We start from the raw sequence: 23,209 nt of genomic DNA, 5'->3' as shown, positions 1-23,209 counted from the left end.
ACACCCCCACTACACATCCTACATCACATCACCCATCACACACCCCCCGCTCCACATCACCCATCACATCACCCATCACACACCCCCACTACAAATCACCCATCACATCACTCATCACATCACCCATCACACACCCCCCACTACACATCACCCATCACATCACCCATCACATAACCCATCACACACCCCCCACTACACATCCTACATCGCATCACCCATCACACACCCCCCGCTCCACATCCTACATCACATCACCCATCACACACCCCCACTACACATCCTACATCACATCACCCATCACACACCCCCCGCTCCACATCACCCATCACATCACCCATCACACACTCCCACTAAAAATCACCCATCACATCACTTATCACATCACCCATCACACACCCCCCACTACACATCACCCATCACATCACCCATCACACACCCCCACTACACATCACCCATCACATCACCCATCACACACCCCCACTACACATCACCCATCACATCACCCATCACATCACCCATCACACACCCCCCACTACACATCCTACATCACATCACCCATCACACACCCCCCGCTCCACATCCTACATCACATCACCCATCACACACCCCCACTACACATCCTACATCACATCACCCATCACACACCCCCCGCTCCACATCACCCATCACATCACCCATCACACACCCCCACTACACATCACCCATCACATCACTCATCACATCACCCATCACACACCCCCCACTACACATCACCCATCACATCACCCATCACACACCCCCACTACACATCACCCATCACATCACCCATCACACACCCCCACTACACATCACCCATCACATCACCCATCACACACCCCCCACTACACATCCTACATCACATCACCCATCACACACCCCCCGCTCCACATCCTACATCACATCACCCATCACACACCCCCACTACACATCCTACATCACATCACCCATCACACACCCCCCGCTCCACATCACCCATCACATCACCCATCACACACCCCCACTACAAATCACCCATCACATCACTCATCACATCACCCATCACACACCCCCCACTACACATCACCCATCACATCACCCATCACACACCCCCACTACACATCACCCATCACATCACCCATCACACACCCCCCGCTCCACATCCTACATCACATCACCCATCACACACCCCCACTACACATCCTACATCACATCACCCATCACACACCCCCCGCTCCACATCACCCATCACATCACCCATCACACACCCCCACTACACATCACCCATCACATCACTCATCACATCACCCATCACACGTCCTTCCATCACGCAATCTCCCATCACATATCACCAATCAGACATTCTCATCACCGTGTAGCTGGTCACGTCCGCGAGTTCATTTGCATAACGCAGAGCGCGTTGCCTTGTGTGCGTGTGTGAGTGTGTGAGTGTGTGCGTGCGTGTGAGGGCGTGCGTGTGTGTGCGTGCGAGTGCGTGCGTGTGCGTGTGTGCGTGTAAGTGTGTGTGCGTGTAAGTGTGTGTGCGTGTGAGTGTGTGCGTGTATGTGCGAGAGTGTGTGAGCGTGTGTGTGCATGCGTGTGCGAATGTGTGTGTGCGAGAGTGTGTGTGCATGTGTGTGTGTGCGATGGTGTGTGAGAGTGTGTGGGGAGCGGTGGTGTAGCGCTTAGCGCGCTGCACTACGAACCCGGCGGCCCGATTTCGATTCCCGCTCACGGCCAACACCAGTGACGATTATCTGAACCCGCTCCTGGGCCTCCCCTAGCTCGACTCAGCCTCAAATGAGTACCTGTGCGGTGTGTAAACATCGCCACTGGGGAGACAAAGGCGGCCGGGCGTGGTGCTGGTCACCCACCCCCTCGTGTATCGTGCCGGCCTTCATAGGTGCTCGCTAACAGCACTTGCCCCTACAGTCTGTGAAGGTTATAGGGGGGAGGTTCTTTTCTGTGTGTATGTATGTGAGTGTATGTGTGTGTATGTGTACGTGTGCGCGCGCGTGAGGATGTGTGAATGAGCTACATGAGCACGTGTTAATGAGAGCCCCAGTGCATGTGCGTCAGTGAATGTACTAATGAACGCGTGTGCGATCATTATTCTGTGAATGACGCTGGGCCTATACGCCACCTCTGTCCGCGTCTGTGCGCTCACAACGAGCAGAGAGTGTCGAGCGGATGAAACAGCGTGTCGGCATCGTAGGGGGCACAGGCGGTGCATCTGCCAGTCATCTCAGTCAACCCATGGCACCTGGGTCTGTCCCGTGATCTCCTGACAAGCGAGCCTTCACGTGGCTTCAAAGTGCACCTAGCCTGGCACGAGCGCCGTGGTGACGTCACCGCCATGTCGTGGCGAGTGGCGGCGGTTGTTGTTGCAACGCGCGTGCGCTTGTGTGCACGTCTGTGTCATGGCCTCTGTGCTTGTTGTATGCCCCGTGTGCGTTACGAACCCGGCGACCTGCGTTCTACTCCCGGCCAAGGGAGACAAAGGCGGCCGCGCGTGGTGTCGACCTTGATAGGTGCTCGCAAACAAAAGTTATCCGTCCCACGAATCTGCGATGGACTACACACTGGGGGATCTATGTACGTGGTGCGAATGCGGTGATGAGTTGCGACTCACTGCGCGTGGCGCACACGCGAGCGCGTGCGTGGATCGGTGTGCACATTCGAGCGATGGGAGAGTGCGTGATGTAGTGAGTGAGTATCTTGTGCGTGCAAGCGAGAGAGAGCGCGAGCATGGATGAGTGTGAAATCGAGTGCGAGTGAAAGTGTGCATTTGTGTGCGTACGCGTGTGTCATGTGGTCACCTCGGGGTGTTTACGCAGGAAGCCTCACTGCTGATGCTGTGTGATCCAAATGGAGTAATGTGCAGCAATATTTTTCAAATTCGGTGGCGGTGATGGTTGAGATGGCAGTGATGGTAAATATGACGTTGATGATGATGGCAGTGAAGGTCCAGATAATGGTAGAAACGATGGCGGTGATGGTAGTGAAGTCGAGATGATGTCAGAGATAATGTCGTGAAGGTTCACATGATGGTAGATGATGGAGGTGATGGTAGAGATGATGGTAATGATGATGGCAGAGATGGAGAGATGATGGCAGTTATGGTTCCAGTTGATGGTAGAAATTGATGGTGGTGGTGAGAAAAAATGATGACAGTGCTGGAAAGACATGATGGTGATGAGAAGAGATGATGACAGTGCTGGAAAGAGATGGTGCAGCTGACGCGAGTGAAGATTCAGATGACATCACCCACATCGCTGCCCCCCCTCCCTCCCCCATCTCCCTCGTCCCTCCGCACCCCCTCCCTTGACCGCCACCAACCCCCTCGCCGCCACCCCCCGTGTTGGCTTGAGGGCCCGGTGCGGGTTTAGTGTAACGATGTGGAAAATGCATTAACCCACCACCACTACCCTACGTGATCTTTGGGCGGGGAGGGGGGGGGGGCATGGGGGAGTGGGGGTGACCTAAGGTTGGGGGGGGCGGCGTGGGGGGGGTGGGGAAATTTGGCGGGGGGTGGAGGGGGGGGTCGATTTGTGGTTCGGTGAAGGTAGCGGCTGCTGCGTTGGATTGGTTTCGTTGCAGAGGGCAAAGATATCGAGTTACAGCCGCGCGCCGCGGGGTTGTTGAAATCGGTTTTTTTTCGTAACCGGTAACCAAAAGGAAAAGCAATACCGGTTAAATCCGGTTACCTGCACCATACACAAGGAACAGATGCGACCGTCCCCCACTATGTTCACGGGGAAACGCAAGGAGCTGTGCCGCGTTGTGATTGGTCAGCAGACACCGCTGGACTCGCGGTCCAGAGGGTCACAAGTTTAGATCCGAACTCCCGGCCCCGGCAGCTGAAACAGGATGGGGGGGGGGGGCACACCTTCTCAAATCCCTCCGGCTTCTGTGCCCCCCAACCCGCCCCCCCTCCCCCTCCACCACCCCAGGCCCCCCCAGGCAAGGATTGTCCACTCGGGCCAGGCGTGCAACTACAACAACGAGGGGCTACAGCGAGAGGATCTACACCATCCGTGAAGGGGACACCCTGGAGCTCACGTGCCTCGTCACGGGACACCCCGCGCCCCCAGGTGCGAACCCCCCCCCCCCCAACCTGCGCAGGACCATCCTCACACTTCCGGAACCGTCTCCCTGAAACTCCCGGCAGGGCCTCGACAGGCACCCGGAGATGAAACGCGACGTCGTGGGAACGGCGGTCAAATTGATAGGCCGTCCATGTAGTGGGTACGCAAGGATCTGTCAAACTGGACGCCTCACCGCCCCTCCCTGTACGCACGCGGACTTTTTACACCCCCCCCCCCCACCTGCGTACGTACGGTTGACGCACCCCCCCCCCCCTTAATCCACGCAGAAACGATCAAGGATGAATAATATTAGCGTGTTTACGCAAACAGATCGTCCACCGCCGGACTATCTAACTCATTTGAAGGCCGATGTAGACACATTATTATCGAGGATTCACCCCCCCCCCGTTTCCTCTGCTACGCACATTGTCAGTAGACCCCCCCCCCCCCATACGCAAGCTAACGCATTTGGGTTAACCCCCCTCCCCCCTCCATGCGTACGTACTAAATAGATGCTCTTAAATAAATAACATTTGGGGCAAAAGGCAACAGAAAGAGACAAGTTATATAAATGGCAAGCTCTGTAAAAACACATATATCTCATACATAAGTGGTCAAGGTAAGCATACACGCACCGTAATTGAATACCCATATGATGAGAGGGTCCTTACGGAGAGCATCTGGCAGCTCTCCAACAATTGATTCAAGCGAGCCTGGCTCTGCTGATGAGACATTGAATGTCGAAACCGGTGCAGAGTTTTGCTTGCGCAGACTCAACAGCGCTGCTGAAATTACTCCCTCCCAGAAGGCCGTGGGTCCCGCACGGGTTGTGTGAGAAATATTTATAAATTCTAGATTTGAAGCTTTCGTGACTGCAAGGATTCATATTCTTAGTTTTTTTCGGTAAAGTCACGTAGGTAAAAAATTAATAAAAGTAAAATTAAAATAAAAAAAAAAATCACGACGTTTCGGAGGCAACGCAAGCTTCCGTCTTCAGGTGGAACCGTCACAGCACAATAGCTGTATCAAGTGAGAGAAATTCCAAGAAACAGTATTTGTATATATCAGTGGCGGCTCCTGCAAAATCTCTCAGGGGGGGCAAATGTCTGGATGATTGATAAGGATAAGGTCCACCCATGCAATGGATAAATTAACAGCTTAAGCATGTAAAGGCAACTTCACTTCTTTAATATTAATGAAAAATAAAGTGACTCTTACAATACATCTTGTTTGTTTCTATACTCACTATTAAAAACAAACCACTCAAGTTTCTTTTATTAAAGATTCCACTAGGTGGCGACAAATTATATTGTTGGATGAAACGTGCTTACGTATGATGACGTAAGCACGTATGATGACGTAAGCACGTTAGGGCGAGCCTCCCGGAAGCCATAGAGAATGCATTGCAGCGCCCCCGTTCGAAAAAAAACCTCTTTGAATGTAAGTCTATGGGACCACTCGGGGCGATTCTCAGCTGGAGGGAAATCCGCCCAAAAAGAGGCGGTACTCCACAGAACGTAGCATGACGCTGATTGGACTATATCCAGAGGCACAGTGACGGCTAGCGTGACTCTGTGGTTGAATGACATTGGTGGTGCGTCGCCCAATCGCCCTAATGAAGAAAACCGCCCCTGGTATATATACTGGTTGAGGGTGGGAGGAGCCAGGTAGGCCCTGAATATTATTTTTGTGAGGTTCATAATATTCAGGGCCTACCTTGGCTCCTCCCACCCTCAACCAGTATATATACAAATACTGTTTCTTGGAATTCTCTCACTTGATACAGCTATCGTGCTGTGGCGGTTCCACCTAAAGACGGAAGCTTGTGTTGCCTCCGAAACGTCGTGATTTTTATTTTACTTTCATTAATTTTTATTTTTTACCTACGTGAACTTTGCCGAAAAAACCTAAGAATATATTTATAAATGTTGCGTGGCGAGCAGCGAGCTTTACTCGTGAGACGGTGGGCGATTTGTTTAAGTTGTGCGAGACCCATTTTGTAAAACACGTGGCCATCCCATCTCAGTTGCCTGGGCGAAAAGCGGTGGCGTTGCTGCCCAATCCCGACCACCTGGCGCAACAACTGCAACAAATGACACGAAGGCCCAGCAGCAGCAGCACTGCACCTCGCTGCCTTCAACAACACAGATAGCACGCACACTTTCATCGGCCTAGGTTCCACAATAACAACAACAAAACCGAAAACAATGCGGCAAAAGTGGTGACAGTTGGCGAATGTATAAACATGGGCGAGGTCGGGGTGACCTCAGCCGCTTTGGCCACGGTGGCTGCATCGGGGATGTTGAAGCGATGGCCGCATTCTAGATTTGAAGCTTTCGTGACTGCAAGGATTCATACTCTTAGTTATTTCGGTAAAGTCACGTAGGTAAAAAATGAAATTAATTTTAATTTCATTTCACGTAGGTAAAAAATGAAATTAATTTTAATTAATTTTTTTACCTACGTGACTTTACCGAAAGAACTAAGAGTACGATGACCGCATCACAGCCGGGAGTCCTCACGGCCACTCGCGCGACAAGAGCGGCGGTGGCCACGTGACGCCGTGACGTTGTGATCGTGGCCTCGGCTGCGGCGGCGGCGGCCCCACCCCACCAAACATTCGAGTCATTTCTCCCCCCCTCCCCCAATAATTCTAGCTCCTCCCCCCCTCTCACCCCCCCTCATCTTCCCCTCTCACCCCCCCCCCCTCCCTCTTCCCCTCTCACCTCCCCTCCTCTTCCCCTCTCACCCCCCCTCCTCTTCCCTCCCACCCCCCTCCTCCCCCCCTCTCACCCCCCCCTCGTCCTCCCCTCTCACCCCCCCCTCCTCTTCCCCTCCACCCCCCCTCCTCCCCCCCTCTCACCCCCCCTCGTCCTCCCCTCTCACCCCCCCTCCTCTTCCCCTCCCACCCCCCCTCCTCCCCCCCTCTCACCCCCCCTCGTCCTCCCCTCTCACCCCCCCCTCCTCTTCCCCTCCCACCCCCCCTCCTCCCCCCCTCTCACCCCCCCCTCGTCCTCCCTCTCACCCCCCCCTCCTCTTCCCCTCCCACCCCCCCTCCTCCCCCCCTCTCACCCCCCCTCGTCCTCCCCTCTCACCCCCCCCTCCTCTTCCCCTCCCACCCCCCCTCCTCCCCCCCTCTCACCCCCCCTCGTCCTCCCCTCTCACCCCCCCTCCTCTTCCCCTCCCACCCCCCCTCCTCCCCCCCTCTCACCCCCCCTCGTCCTCCCCTCTCACCCCCCCTCCTCTTCCCCTCCCACCCCCCCTCCTCCCCCCCTCTCACCCCCCCTCGTCCTCCCCTCTCACCCCCCCCCTCCTCTTTCCCCTCCCACCTCCTCTCCTCCCTCCCCTCTCACCCCTCTCGCATCCCCCTCCTCCTCCCCTTTCATCCCCCTCCTCCCCTCATCCCCCTCCTCCCCTCACCCCCCTCTTCCCCCCTCACCCCCCCCTCCTCCTCCTCCTCCCCCCCCCCTCCTCCTCCCCCCCCCTCCTCCTCCCCCCCCCTCCTCCTCCCCTCTCACCCCGTCTCGCACCGACATCGCCTGTACGCCGTGACGTCCACCAGCAGGTGCGGTGGACCAAGACGGCCGGCATCGGCTCGGACCGCTTCCTGGAGACGACGGTGTTCAACGAGACGCTGCGCATCACCCACATCCAGCGCCAGCAGGGAGGGCGCTACTACTGCCGCGCAGAGAACGGCATCGGGCAGCCCGCCATCCGCTCCTTCCGCGTGGAGGTCTACTGTGAGTTGGAGGGAGTGGGGGGGGGCCCACCATCCACGTGGTCTACCGTGAGTGGGGGGGCAGGCAGCCCACCATCCACGTGGTCGACTATGAGGGGGGGGGGGGCAGCCCACCATCCACGTGGTCTACTATGAGGGGGGGGGGGCAGCCCACCATCCACGTGGTCTACCGTGAGTGGGGGGGGCAGGCAGCCCACCATCCACGTGGTCGACTATGAGGGGGGGGGGGGGGCAGCCCACCATCCACGTGGTCTACTATGAGGGGGGGGGGCGGCCCACCATCCACGTGGTCTACCGTGAGTGGGGGGGAAGGCAGCCCACCATCCACGTGGTCGACTATGAGGGGGGGGGGCAGCCCACCATCCACGTGGTTTACTATGAGGGGGGGGGCAGCCCACCATCCACCATCCACGTGGTCTACTATGAGGGGCGGGGGGCAGCCCACCATCCAGGGCTGCCCGCCATCCACGAAAATTTCACGGTTCAACTCCAGCGGCCGCCCTGGTCAATACCGCGGGCGTATTGAAGCGGTGCAATAAGCATCGTCCATTTCAGTGGACGTTGAAGATCCACGTGCGCTCGTGCGCAAGAGTTGGCCATTGTGTGCCGGCGCCATGGTCAACATTGAGCAAAGCTGCCCGCAAAGTGCTCGATTGGGATTACACGCAGCATCGCCCCTTGCTGACCGACGCCGGTTTGCAGGCCAGGTGCGGCCACCTCGTGCCGCACAGGGACAGCTGACACGGGGGGGGGGGGGGGTGTCCTTTAAAACGTGTTGAGATGCGGTGTAAAGTACTTCGAGACGTTCCCGTGGAGTAGGAGGGCGCTCTGTCAAAAACAAATCCACGGTTCCTAGGAGAACTTGGCAGGGCCCTCCTGACGGGAGTCTTGTGCAGGTGGAGTTGTGGGGGTGCGACACACAGAGAGAGGGCGAGGGGATTGCGTGATCGAGTAGAGGGAGAGTGTGAACGCGCGCGTCGATCTCAAACACGTGGCTTTGCAGGAGAACGTGCGCTGTGCTTCTTGAGTGGTGTTCTACAAAATGGACGTTTTATTATTTAAAGCAAAAACTTTGTTCACGAGTAGAATATTTCGGGGGCCGATACGTGTCTTAGCTTTTAACATTAGAGTCAAATGGGAAAAGGATGGTTGTTTAACGTGTTCGCTTGCCGAACAATTTTAGTGGAACTTATCTCGTTCGTTAAGCGGGACACGCCTGTGTAGTTATATACATGCGTGTCAGTGTTATTGACGACTATGTGCGGTTGTTGAGGTTTAAAAGTGTAGCACCGTACACAAATATTCACGCTTTCCGGGTACCAGTTCAAATCACGCTTTTGACTGCTTTGTGTTCAGTTTGTTGTACTTCCCTCCACACCTCCTATTAGCACGGTTGCCTACGTACGGTGCAAAATAAGTTCACACATACGACAATGTATGCATTGTCCTTGGAACTGATTTGGCCTACACCCGAGAAGGCCTCTCCTCCTCTATGACTCCGTCTCCCCAGTGGCAGAGGCCCAGAGAGCAACGCAACAAAGGCGAAGAGCCCAACGAGGCCACGCAAACCATCAACCACATTCACAGCTCGGGGACTTTCTCATCATCATCTTCATATACAGAAGTCTCCCCCCCATCCCTCTTCTCGTTCTTCGTTGGCACCGTAGACCTGGACACGCCCGTGCTCACGGTGCACCAGAGCGTGGGGGACGCCAAGGAGTACTACCAGGAGCGCACCGTCTTCCTGCGCTGCTCCGGCAACTCGAGCCCCCCCGCGCTCTTCACGTGGCGCCGGGACGGCCAGCCCCTGCGGCAGGACCTCGACGCGGGGATCACCATCTACGAGCCGCTCTTCACGCAGGTGGCGACGAGCGGGGGGCGAGGAGAGACGGGGGGTGGGGCGAGGTGTAGGAGGGGTTAAGCGGCGTCTTGGGGAAGAGACACGGAAGAGGGTAGACAGGGAGGAAGAGAGAATAGGAAGAGACACGGGCAGGATGGAGCCAAGCATGGAGCCAAGCATGGAGCCTATGATGATAATGGTGGTGATGATGATGGTGGTGATGATGATGATGGTGGTGATGATGGTGGTGGTGGTGGTGATGATGGTAGTGGTGGCGGTGATGATGGTGGTGTGCACGCATGGGGAGACCAAGGTGGTGGTGGTGATGATGATGTTGATGGTGGTGATGATGATGATGATGGTGGTGGTGATGATGATGGTGGTGGTGGTGATGATGATGGTGGTGGTGGTGATGGTGTCGATGATGGTGGTGGTGATGATGATGATGATGGTGGTGATGATGATGGTGGTGGTGATGATGATGGTGGTGATGATGATGGTGGTGGTGGTGACGGTGGTGATGATGGTGGTGGTGGTGATGATGGTGGTGGTGGTGATGGTGGTGATGATGGTGGTGATGATGATGGTGGTGGTGGTGCTGGTGGTGATGATGGTGGTGGTGATGATGATGATGGTGGTGGTGGTGGTGGTGGTGATGATGATGATGATGGTGGTGATGATGATGATGGTGGTGATGATGACGATGGTGGTGGTGATGATGGTGGTGGTGTGCACGCAGGGGGAGACCAAGGTGGTGGTGGTGATGATGGTGGTGATGATGATGATGGTGGTGGTGATGATGGTGGTGGTGGTGATGATGGTGGTGGTGTGCACGCAGGGGGAGACCAAGATCCTGAAGCTGAAGAATCTCCGCGCCTCGGACTACGCGACCTACAGCTGCGTGGCGTCCGTGAGGAACGTGTGCGACCTCCCGGACAGGCAGGCGGACTTCCGGCTCACCAACATGACGGGTACGCGGCGGCCGATGTCAGTTTCAGAGTCCCGTGCGAGTTGGTCTGCCCAGGCCATGGTGGTGCCTGCAGGGTGGGTGGAGCGGCACGGGAGCGAGGCCGGCCCTCGCCCCTGTGACGTGGCTCGCTCGGGGGCGGTCTCTACGCCGCATGAGCCAGGACACCACCAGGGAAGAAGGGATGGGGAGGGAAGAAGGGATGCACCTGGGTCGCGCAGGTTTACACACACAGAGAGGGCGGAACGGTGGCGTTCGGCCAAACGGCTCCGCGAGCCGTGACAGCCCAGCCCGCGCACCCACACACGAGCGCACCACACGCAGGGAAACGACGCTGCCCTCGGCCACCGCTAGGCGCAGGAGGCGGATTTGATTAAACCTGCCCAGATGTGGCCAAATCCCCACCATCTGCCGAAGTAATTCGGACCACGCTGGGGTTTCACACTCGCGGTTGTACTCCGCGCCCTTGGCTACACGGTGGGGTTCTAGAGGTCAGTGTGCGGGAGCCCCTGGGACCCACCGCTACCCTCCCAACCAGAACCCCCCCCCCCGACTCGTTATCACGGGGGAACCCCCACCCCTCCCCCACGTGCCACATCCACAATCCGCCAGACGGAAACCCATGCCACCTCGCCAAATCCCAGCACACTCCATGCCCAAACACTGCAAGGCCACGACGTCCAGCAGCAAGAGGTGCACTCACGCTTCGGCCACGGCGCTGGGAATCCTCTTCGCCAAGTTCGGCAGCGTGCGGCTGCACCGCTGCAACCTTCGCCACCGCGTGGTAGGAACCACCTGGTTCCATCAGCCCGCAGGGGATTATTGTGTCCGTCCGTCCGTCGTGCATCCAAAAATGGGAAGGGTGGGGCTGGGTGGAGAGGGGAGGGTGTGGAGGGGCTGGGTGGAGAGGGTGGGGCAGGGTGAGGGGTGGGAGGGGTGGGGTTGGGTGGGGAGGGGCTGATCACCCCATGGTGCCCTTATAAAACTCAACGTTTAACCTACTCACGCCGGCTTGTGCCCGCCCTCACAGTCGGCCATATTTGCGGAATACACCACGCCACCGTTGACCCTGGCCATTGACCGAGCAACCCAACGTTGCTACCAGCTCCCTCCGCAGGAATGTGTTTTAGGCTGGAGGAACCCGATGAGATATGAAGCGCCTTTTCAACAGAGTTCTAGCAGCAGCGGGTCAGAATGTTCCCACAAAGAAACGCGAAAACACGACATGAGTGCCACGGAGAGGAAAAGTAAACAAATCACCTTGTAGGATAAATCATTATTTAGTTTTGTATATTTATTCTTTCCAGGTGAAGCCCACTGGAGGTATCAACTTATTTTTCTGAAGCGACCTGGCCACAAATGATAGCTCAACAAATTGTCCATCAAGTGCCTATGACCTCAAAGCCCCTGTGGTACAGCATAACAGCACCGTTAAACTACACGAGGTGTAGTGTCAAGCTGTGCTGCTGCTGCTGCACGTGACTGCCTGTAAGTTCAGCACTGTGGAGGCAGCAGCGAGGGTTGATGGATCACCGCATAGATGTTGTGAAACTCTCGTGTATAATAATAATAATAAACGCAACTAATCATACGTTGCCTCTTAAACACAACTCCAATGCAGCAAGACCCTCCTGAACGTGTCAGAGTCGGCGAAGTTCTCCTGGATGAATAAATGTAATTCATTTATGAGTCGCAGCTGCTAGTTCTATAGCTCAACTGTACTGCTGGCGTGTTACGCGCAGTCTTGCTGCGAGCTCTCCTTTGATACACAGCGACCCCGAGCAACCCCGAGCCATTGGGAGAGAAGCTCCACCCTAGGCTATTAACACCTGGCTGCCTTCTTAATTGCTCCAAAACCATAACTCTGCACACGGTTCCAGACGATCAGACGCTTGATTTGAACCGCGTGCAAAATCGACCAATGGTGAGTGAGCAATGAATCACGTGCCGGGTAGAATCGTCACACCCCTCCCCCCCTCCACACGGGCAAATTCCACCAACTCTGAGCAAAGTGGCGACTCTGCCTCTCTCCCGGTGTGGGGGAGCGGTGGCGTCGTTAAGGGTTGAGAGCGCTGCGCTACGAATCCGGCGACCCGAGTTCGATTCCCGCTCACGGCCAACACGAGTGACAATAATCTGAACTGGTCCTGGGCCTCCTCTAGGTCGACTCAGCCTCAAATGAGTACCTGATGCAGTGTGTAAACATCGCCACGAGAGAGACAAAGGCGGTCGGGCGTGGTGTTGGCCACCCACCCCCTCGTGTGCCGTGCTGGCCTTCATAAGCACTCGCTAACAGCACTTGCCCCTACAGTCTGTTAAGGCTATACGGGGGATCTTCCCCACACGTGCAGGTTAAGCCTATCACAGCTCAGTCGCACCTGATTGGCTGGCGCGCGTGCGTCTGTACCCAATGGGTGTCCCGATCGCGACACAATGCTCGACCATGGGCCGTCAATCCCGGCGTGAGCGTGGTTGGAAACCTGACGACACTGAGACGCGACTGTGACACGTCACAATGATGGGGGTGATGGTGGGGATGATGGGGGTGACGGTGGGGGTGATGGTGGGGGTGATGGTGGGGATGATGGGGGTGACGATGGGGGTGACGGTGGGGATGATGGGGGTGACGATGGTGATGATGATGATGATGGTGGTGATGATGATGATGGTGATGATGGTGGTGATGATGGTGGTGATGATGGTGGTGATGATGGTGATGATGGTGGTGATGGTGATGATGGTGGTGATGGTGGTGATGGTGGTGATGGTGGTGATGGTGGTGATGGTGGTGATGGTGGTGATGGTGGTGATGGGAGTGGTGGTGGTGATAGTGGTGCTTATAGTAGTGGTGATAGTAGGGATGGGAGTGGTGATGATGGTAGTGGTGATAGTAGTGATGGGAGGGCTGATTATGGTGATGGTGATGAGAGTAGTGATAGGAGTGGTGATGATGGTGGTGGTGGTGATATTAGTGATGGGAGTGGTGGTGATGATGATGGTTGGTGATAGTAGGGATGGGAGTGGTGATTATGGTGGTGGTGATAGTAGTGGTGATAGTAGTGGTGATAGTGGTGATAGTAGTGGTGATGATGATGGTGGTGGTGGTGATAGTGATGGTAGTAGTGATGGTAGTGGTGATCATGGTGGTGGTGGTGGTGGTGGTGCTAGTGATGTGAGTGGTGATGCTGATGGTGGTGGTTATGCCGGTGATGATGGCGGTATTTATTCTCCAATGGATGATTGTGTTTACAATTACCGATGACAACAACGACGCTGATACATTCCTCGTCACTCTGCACCCCCCCCCCCACACCTCCCCCAGCGGCCCCCTCCATCCGCATCAGGGGCCCTGACGCGCTGATCGTCAACCCGGAGGAGACCGTCTCCCTGCAGTGCGAGGTCCTGGGGGGCTGGCCCCGCCCCTCGCTGTCGTGGGCTCGCCTCGGGGGGCAGCCCCTCCCCCCGGGGGCTCGGGTGGTGAGGGGCAACCTCACGCTGCCCAGGGTGTCGGGCGAGCACGCGGGCTCCTACCAATGCTCCGCTTCCAACGGAGTGGGAGGCTCCGTGCGGAAGAGCATCACCATCATCGTGCGCAGTGAGTAGGGGGGGGGGGCAAGGAGGTGGGGGAGTAGGGGGGGCGGGGGGGGGGCTGGAGGAGGAGGGGGGAGGCATAGAGTGTGGGGGCAGGGCACACGGTGAGCTCGTGCCAGCGAGGGTTGCCACCTGTCCCGGTTTTACCAGGACAGTCGGGGAATTGGCGTCTCTCTCTCTCTGTGTGTGTGTTTGGTGTGTAGTGTGTGTGTGTGCTATGTGGTGTGTGTAGTGTGTGTAGTGTGTGTAGTGTGTGTGGTGTGTGGTGTGTAGTGTGTGTGTGTGGTGTGTGGTGTGTGTGGTGTGTGTGTATGTGGTGTGTGGTGTGGTGTGTGTGGTGTGGTGTGTGGTGTGTGGTGTGTGTAGTGTGTGTGGTGTGGTGTGTGTGGTGTGGTGTGTGTGGTGTGTGGTGTGGTGTGTGTGGTGTGTGTGGTGTGGTGTGTGTGGTGTGGTGTGTGTGGTGTGTGTGTATGTGGTGTGTGGTGTGGTGTGTGTGGTGTGTGTGGTGTGGTGTGTGTGGTGTGGTGTGTGTGGTGTGTGTAGTGTGTGTCGGGCGGCAGGAATCGATTTGCACTCAGATCTTGTGATCGGCGTTTCCGTGTTGAACTTGTATCGCGGGAGGCCGCGCAGTTTCTCATCATCGACCTGGTGCTGACTGAGAGATGTGTCCGGGCCTGGTGACCTGCGGTGTCGCGAAGCAGGAGTGTACAGGCGGGATGCGACTGGGTCCTGGCTAAGATGTGCCGACACTTCACGAACGCCGCGGTTGGGAGAGGAGGTCGTGGCGAGGGAAGCAGAGAGAGAAAGGAGGGAGGAGGAGGAACAGGGAGAAGCTCTTGTGGATAAACCGAAGGGGATCAGAATCTTTATTTGTCCTGGAGAAATCCGATGAGCTATGAAGCTCTTTTTTACAGATGTCCAGTAGATGCTCAGGGGCCACTTTGAACCCCAATCATTGAACATCCCTGTGCGATTTCGTGTCCCCCTCACCTTGCTCAACCCTCCTCACCCACCCCCTCGCCCCTCACCCTCCTCACCCCCCCTCGCCCCTCACCCTCCTCACCTCCCCCCCTCGCCCCTCACCCCCCCCCCCCTCGCCCCTCACCCTCACCCCCCCCCACCGCAGCGCTCCGCCAGGGCCGCTTCTGGATAACCCCTGACCCCTACCACGAGGACGTCAACATCCAGATCGGGCGCGAAGTGAAGATCTCGTGCCAGGTGACGAGGATGGCGACGGCCGCGTGGTGGTCGTGGTGGTGGTGGTGGTCACAGCTGGGATTGGTGGTGGTGGTCACAGCTGGGATTGGTGGTGGTGGTGGTGGTGGTCACAGCTGAGATTGGTGGTGGTGGTGGTGGTGGTCACAGCTGGGATTGGTGGTGGTGGTGGTGGTCACAGCTGGGATTGGTGGTGGTGGTGGTGGTCACAGCTGGGATTGGTGGTGGTGGTGGTGGTCACAGCTGGGATTGGTGGTGGTGGTGGTGGTGGTCACAGCTGGGATTGGTGGTGGTGGTGGTGGTCACAGCTGGGATTGGTGGTGGTAGTGGTGGTGGTCACAGCTGGGATTGGTGGTGGTGATTGGCACGGCAGTGGTCGTAGTTGTGGTGATCATCGTCGTGGTGGTGGTGATTGTCACCTTCACGATTGTGATATTCATGGTGATGGGCATGGTGCAGATGTTTTTACTTCTGGCGATTGTCGCGTTTGTGGTGATGGTAAGGGTGATGATGGTAGTGGTGGTTCTGATGGTGGTGGTTCTGGTGGTGCTGATAGTGGTGGTGGTGGTAGTGCTGGTGGTGGTTCTGGTGGTGGTATTGATGGTGGTGGTGCTGATGGTGGTGGTGGTGCTGATGCTGGTGGTGATGCTGATGGTGGTTATGGTGGTGTTGATGGTGCTGATGCTGTTGGTGGTGGTGCTGGTGGTAGTGCTGATGCTGCTGGTGATGCTGATGGTGGTTATGGTGGTATTTATGGTGCTGGTGCTGATGCTGGTTGTTCTGGTGGTGTTGATGGTGCTGGTGGTGGTGCTGGTGGTAGTACTGGTGGTGGTTCTGGTGGTGTTGGTGGTGCTGATGCTGGTGCTGGTGGTAGTTCTGGTGGTGGTTCTGGTGGTGTTGGTGGTGCTGATGCTGCTGGTGGTGCTGGTGGTGGAGCAGGTGGAAGCCATCCCGCAGGAGGAGCTCTCCTACATGTGGCACAAGAACGGGCGTGCCCTGCGCAGCACCGAGCGCATGGTCATCTCGTCCAACGACGCCGACTTCCAGCCGGGGACCTCGAGCCTGGACATCATCGACCTCAAGTTCACCGACTTCGGCACCTACACGTGCGTGGCGTCGCTCGGCACCCCCGGCTCCGCTGGCATCCCCGACATCAGCATCGACGTCAACATCTCGAGCAGCACCGGTGCGGTCGGCGCGGTGGGATCAGACTGCCCCCCCCCTCCCCGCTCCCCATCACTCGCGCGTGTATATTATGACAATAATGATGATGATGATGATATTATTACGCTTGCTTACCTATGAGTCTCAATACTCGTTTGTGCTTTTTAAGGAGGGTGCTGCTAAGTTGTCACATTCGGGGGGCGATGACGCTGCTGCTGCTGCTGTTGTTGTTGTGTGATCCGAATCGAGTCATTTGGGATGTATTTTTGTTCTTCGTCATTGGGGGCTGTGTTGGCCAACACCACCACCGCCAACACCACCACCGCCAACAGCACCGCTGCCAACACCACCAGCTCCACTGTGTGGGTGTTTGTGTAGCTATGGGTGGAGGAGGTAACAAGGGAACCCGGAGGAAACGCACGCAGGAGACCGGGAGAACATCCAAAGTTCCACAGCGAAAGACGCTTCCCGTGTCGGGAATCTCATTCAGGCCCCCTGCTTGCTGTAAGGCGCGAGTGTTACCACTGCGCCACCACCACCGTCGTCACCACCACCAGCACCACCACCAGCACCACCCTGCCTCGCCTACATTGGCACCAGCTCGACAGTTTGTCTGAGACGAGGTCGGGCAGGCTGCTGGGTGCCTGCGGGCGTCTTGGGTGGCGCCCCCCCTCCCCCCATCCCCTCCCCCCACCAAATGCCCCCCCCCTACATTGTTGAGGACCGTCCAGTCTCGCGGGTCACTGGCGACCCCTGGTGGGCCTTCAGTGCGGCCCCCCGACCAAATACAAAGAGCGAAAACACCCCCCCCCCCCCATCGTCGTCGTCATCATCATCGTGCTGCTTCATTGGGACCACGTGCGCAGCAGCAGCAGCGAGCATCGCCCTCTTCCGTGCCGCAACATCTCGGCAAGATCCTCCGGAAAAAAAACAAAGTCGTGAGACTGCGAAGTTTTCGGAAGCACACGCGCGTGCGGCGTGATCATAGCAACAATAAATAGGCACATTTTCTTTTTTGTAAAATTTTATTTTTATTTATTTTCTGTTTCCGGCCCTTTCTGTCTGATGAGTGTCTCGTCGCGCACGCGAGGTGTCGGGATTGCGTTGGGACCGGCGGTCACGTGGCGTACTCGGCGGACGCGGGGCGCTGGGGCGCGGGGGCGGGAGGCGCCGTTCCCACCGCTCCCCCCTCCACCCCCCCATCCCCTTCACACCTACATCCTCCTCCACCCCCCTCCACCCCCCCACCCCCTCAACCCCACTCCACCTCCCCCACCCCCTCAACCCCCTCCCAACCTCCACCCCCCCCTCCACCCCCTCCCAACCTCCACCACCCCCCCCCCTCCACCCCCTCCACCCACGCCCCCCTCCACCCCCTCCACACTTCCACCCCCTCCACACTTCCACCCCCCACTCCACCCCCCCTCCACCCCGCCCCCCTCCACCCCCTCCACACTTCCACCCCCTCCACACCTCCACCCCCCCTCCACCCCCCCTCCACCCCGCCCCCCTCCACCCCCTCCACACTTCCACCCCCTCCACACTTCCACCCCCCACTCCACCCCCTCCACCCCCGCTCCCCGACCGAACGCAAGGAGACGGCGAGCCGAGACGTGCGGCATGGCGACAACGCGGCCACGAAGCCACGAAGCCACGGGCCGCCTTCCATTTCGCTTTGGCTGCTCTCGGCGCGACCTCCGGAGAGTTCGCCCCGTGAGGAGGAGGAGGAGGAAGAAGTTGAGGCGCGTTGCGGCGTTCGTAGGCGGTGGTTCACAATGGCCAAGCCTCGCAGCCGCGGCACCTTAGTAATTAGCCGGCTTGGCTTAATTGCCCGGGGTATCGATCGTCCGCGTTTCTTAATTGGCTGCGGTAACGATCGGCCCCTCCTCGGTCGTTGGGGCTTTGGAGATCGAGCGACGCGGCAGGATTTGTGCCGCGGTGTGTTCGATCGCCGCCACCACCACCACCACCACCACGTGGTGTGGTGGACGAGCTGCTGCAGTCAACTCCACTGAGCGATGTCCACCCTCCACCCGCGTGATGACGGAGCGTCGCGACCGTCTCGTGTAGCGAGCAGCGATGCCACTTTGTCCCAGGGCGGTGTTCCTCAGGGCATGGCCCCTGGCTGCCCCTGGTGGCCTTTAGTGCGGCCCCTGACGTGCGCATGCAAAGCTGTCAACTCCTTCTCAGTGCCCTACCCTATTACAGACCGATTCAGACCTGATTTGGTCACCCCGTGCCCTTATCAATCTCAACGTCCATCCTAACAAAGTCCCATTAAAAGGTAGAAACACACACAAATAGACAGCACTCGTGCACACACGTCACGTGAAAATCCCTATGGTTCCAAATGTGTGGCTGCCCGCACACTGATGATGTCTTATCGGCGAAAGCGACCCCCCCCCCCCCTCTGAAAGCCAGTGAAGAACTCTGTCACGGACAGTGGCGAGAAACGTCGCGACCTCCTGGGACGAGGACGCGGTGCGGATTCGCAGCGAGTTCCCTCCGGGGTTGTGTTTAGGGACTCTGTGCGAGGTTGCTCGGCCCGGGTCTTGGCTGATGGACCCGTGACCTCACGGGGCCTACCCCGGCCCACGTGGTCCAGCTGCAGAGCGAGCGGCTCGCAAAAGCTGAATTTTTTTTAGTTCAAATCCTGGTTGGTTGGTTTGTTGACTCAGCCCATCATCCTTCTGTGGTCGATAGATTAGTATCACTTTGTGAGGAAGTCAACAACGGTTGTGGGGAAGGGATAGGCTCATCCCTGCCGTATGAATGTGGAATTTCCACCACTGGCTCAAAGCTCTACCTCAATGCTCATTGGAGCAGGACATCACTTTGACCCAGATCGATCTACTGACATCCAGCTACTTTGCACTTAAAACATTTAAAAACAATAGTAATTAAAATGCATGTTTATATTTATATGGCGCGCGCTTACTTAAATTCCTCAGCAACTCGAATCTTCCTTGTGTCACATGTCATCTCAAACAATCAAAGGGTACCCCCAGTGGCAGCTGTCACTGTGTGGGAACAGGTACATGGCCTGCTGCAAGCGGGCATTGCTTCTGCTGCCAGTGAGAGGAGCGATGATTGCTGCCGTGTGCATCATCTCAACCGAGTCATGTACGGGGTAATTTTTTTCGAATTTGGTGAAGTTGCACCGTTGACTCCGGCACACGCCTGTGAATGACGGGAGATTCGCCAGGAATCCTTGGAAGAAAACGACTCAAAGAATCGATTCGGGAATTGCCCCTCCCTCCCCCCCGCCTCCACCCACCTATTGTGCGTGTTCTTTTGGTGTTTCGGTCTTGCGATCGAAACGTCGTAGTTTGTTGTAAAAACATTTGTTCTACGTGACTTTACCGACAGATCCAAATAATATGAATTAATGCAGTCACGAAAGCTTTAAGTCAAGATCTTTGCCGTGTTATTTTACCGTGTCGTTTCTTCTTATTCTGACGAATAGCCCAGCTGTACAGAACGCGAGCGATCACAAAAAAACGGCGGAAAGGGGCCGCAGGAACGCCCGTGCACGCAGTCCTCACTGCGGGGTTGGGGAACGAGTTAGAGAAATGGGCTCGCCACCACCGCACTCGCGTAGGAACGGCGAGCGAGACCGCGGACTTTCTTATAATGGGGGAGGGCAGGCGAGGGGAAGGGGGGAAGTGGAGTGGGGGACGGGAACCTTTCTCGTGTTCCTAGGAGACTCTTTAACAATCGCCTAGGGCCACGCTGCGCGAGACGGGGGCGGTATTCGCGTGTTCGACGGTGGACGGAAAATGATGCCCCGAGCAGTGCCGGATTATCCTCGAGGCAAAAGTAGCTACACATGTAGCTACTACACGTGGGGCAGCTACTACACGTGTGGTAGCTACTACACGTGTGGTAGCTACTACACGTGTGGTAGCTGCTACACGTGTGGTAGCTACTACACGTGTAGTAGCTACAACACGTGTAGTAGCTACCACACGTGTAGTAGCTACGGGGCCCCGCACTTTCAAGGGCCCCGCGCTAAATGCTTTCAAGCTATCAATTCGGGTTCAGTGATTCTGCACTTGCTCTATTACTATAGCACTATACCGCCTTCAATTTTTATGTACGACCGGGTGTTTGAGGTTAGGGATTTGTCGAAGTATCTGGCTGTGTAACAAATTTAAAAATACGATTACAGTACTTTACTGTGCGAGTTAAACTTTTCATGAACGACCGGGTGTTTAAGGTTAGCAATTTGTCATATTATCTGGCAGTGTAACAAATGAAAACATACAATTACTTTACTGTGCAAGTAAAAAACGTTGTGTTTTTAATATTTACGTGTTTTTAGGGCCCCTTTATAACAACACATACTCCAGGTTCCGCACTCGCTTCAGCCGACACTGGCCCCGAGAACACGAGAAAGTCTCCGAATGAGTCACTCGTTGGGTTAGATCAGTGGTTCTTTAACCCTTGACTGCAGCCGTGCACCCCTTTGCTTCTCAATCGTTAAACAAATGTACAATGTTATTAAATACATAGGGTTTGATTAAACAAAGTAAGTTGTTACTTACGCGCCCGTGCTTGATTTGTGTTTCGATGATTTACCTTCAAAAAAAAAATCTGGCCATGCCTTGCAACCCACAGAAAGGGCATCTCGCAAACCCAGGTGAAGAACCACCGGGTTAGATGGTGGAGGAGGTTTCATGGCGATGTTCAGCACTACCAGGGGTCGGAAACCAAAATAACAAGAAATGTTTTTAAATTTTCGAATTCGGTACAAAAGTCGAGAGCCTCAATGCATGTGCATACATACAGTGTCGGTGGTGTAGCGGTCAGCGCTACGCTGCGCTACGAACCCGGCGACCCGAGTTCGATTCCCGCTCACGGCCAACACCGGTGACGATGATCTGAACCGGTCCCTGGGCCTCCCCTAGGTCGACTCAGCCGTAAATAAGTACCCAGTGCGGTGTGTCAACATCGCCACTCGGGAGAAGAAGGCGGCCGGGTGTGGTTACACGACGAGATCTTTGTCGTTAAATTTCGATTTAAAGCTTTCGTGACTGCAGGGATTCATCTTCTTGGTTCTTTCGGTAAAGTCACGTAGAATGGAAATAATAAAATAATAAAAAGAAAACATAATAAAATAATTCTCACGAAGTTTATGTTTTCTTTTTGTCATTTTATTATTTCCATTCTACGTGACTTTACCGAAAGCACCAAGAAGAAGATCTTTGTCTTTGTCTTTACGTCATGAAACGGCCCGTGAAGAGCCGCACGCGGCTCTGGAGCCGGAGCCGCAGGCTGCCGAGCTAAGAGCCCCTCCTGCCGCACGGCAGCGCCGATCAAGTCGCGTGGTCACGCGGGCAACTCGATTCGACTTGGCGGAGGGGGAAACACGACGCACGATCTGACCCCAAACCCAACAACAGCCACGCGGCGCGACGCCGCTCGTGAAAATTCTTCGCGTGAAAACTTAGAAAGGTGACCCCTTTACTCTTTGGTTCTTTCGGTAAAGTCAAATAAACCACGACGTTTCGGGCGCAACACAAGCGTCCGTCACCTGATGACGGACGCTTGTGTTGCGCCCGAAACGTCGTGATTTATTTTATTTTCTACCGACGTGACTTTACCGAAAGAACCAAAGAGAATGGATTCCTGCAGTCACGAAAGCTTCAAATCAAGAGTGACCCCCTTTGATTCGTCCGTCTCGTTCGCTCGCGGGGCAGCAGCAGCAGCTCTTTGCTCAGTCCCAGGATGTCTCGACGAGAAATCTCGTGCAGGGCTCTAAAAGCACTATACGCGCGAAGAATTCGATTTAACGTGTCACCCCCCTCCCCCCTTTGTACCATTCTCGTCTAACCCCCCCACTCCTCCCCCCCCCCACACCGCAGTGCCCCCCTCAGTGTCCGTGCCCAAGGGCCGCTCGGCGGTGACGGCGCAGGAGGGCCGCCCGGCCGAGCTGCAGTGCGCCGTGTCCGGCAAACCCAAGCCCGTGCTGCTGTGGTCTCGCGCCGACCGCGACGCGCCGATGCCCGACGGCTCCATGCGCTCCGTGAGCTACGACGGCAGCCTGCGCCTCGCCAACGTGACGCGCGACATGGCCGGCGTCTACCGCTGCCAGACGGACCGCTACAACGGCTTTAACGTGCCGCCCCGAGAGGCCTCCATCACGCTCAACGTGCACTGTGCGTCCGGGTCCTGGTGGAGGGGAGCGGGGGAGTCGGTTGGGGTGGAGGGGGGGCAAGCGAGTCCGTGGGGGAGCGTGGGGGTGTGGGGGAGTGTGGGGGAGCGTGGGGGAGTGTGGGGGAGCATGGGGTCGGTTGGGGTGGAGGGGGGGCGAGCGAGTCCGTGGGGGAGCGTGGGGAGTGTGGGGAGCGCGTCTAGCGCCACGAACACGGCGAGCCGAGTTCGATTCCCGCTACGTGGCCAACATCGGCGACGATCATTGGCACCGGTCCAGCACCTCGCCGAGGTTGGGGCCGGCTTTACTGAGCGTCTGGTGCGCTGTGTAAACATCGCCGCAAGGACGGAGGTGCTGGCCACACCACCGCCTCTCGTGCCACGCTGCCCTTCGTAGGTGCTCGCTAACAGCACGGCCTACGGAGGCGTGCACGGGTTGTGCGTGTGAGTCACCA

At 56.7% G+C, this 23,209-nt stretch overlaps 1 protein-coding gene across 1 annotated transcript in view; it reads left to right on the top strand.

Annotated features, from left to right (window-relative positions):
* Window positions 1-23,209, top strand: part of LOC144937164 (MAM domain-containing glycosylphosphatidylinositol anchor protein 2-like) — a 51,188-nt gene that overhangs the window by 15,118 nt on the left and 12,861 nt on the right. The window contains 9 exon segments of the mRNA XM_078864473.1: window positions 3,948-4,002; window positions 4,004-4,090; window positions 7,648-7,822; window positions 9,489-9,682; window positions 10,500-10,632; window positions 13,951-14,223; window positions 15,346-15,437; window positions 16,374-16,620; window positions 22,466-22,759. Coding sequence (XP_078720599.1) covers window positions 3,948-4,002; window positions 4,004-4,090; window positions 7,648-7,822; window positions 9,489-9,682; window positions 10,500-10,632; window positions 13,951-14,223; window positions 15,346-15,437; window positions 16,374-16,620; window positions 22,466-22,759 — 1,550 coding nt within the window.

The sequence above is a fragment of the Lampetra fluviatilis genome, chromosome 18 (genome assembly GCF_964198595.1).
Source record: "Lampetra fluviatilis chromosome 18, kcLamFluv1.1, whole genome shotgun sequence".
Lineage (NCBI taxonomy): Eukaryota > Metazoa > Chordata > Hyperoartia > Petromyzontiformes > Petromyzontidae > Lampetra > Lampetra fluviatilis.
The sequence above is the reverse complement of the archived record's forward strand: the minus strand, read 5'-3'. Positions and strand labels throughout refer to the sequence as shown.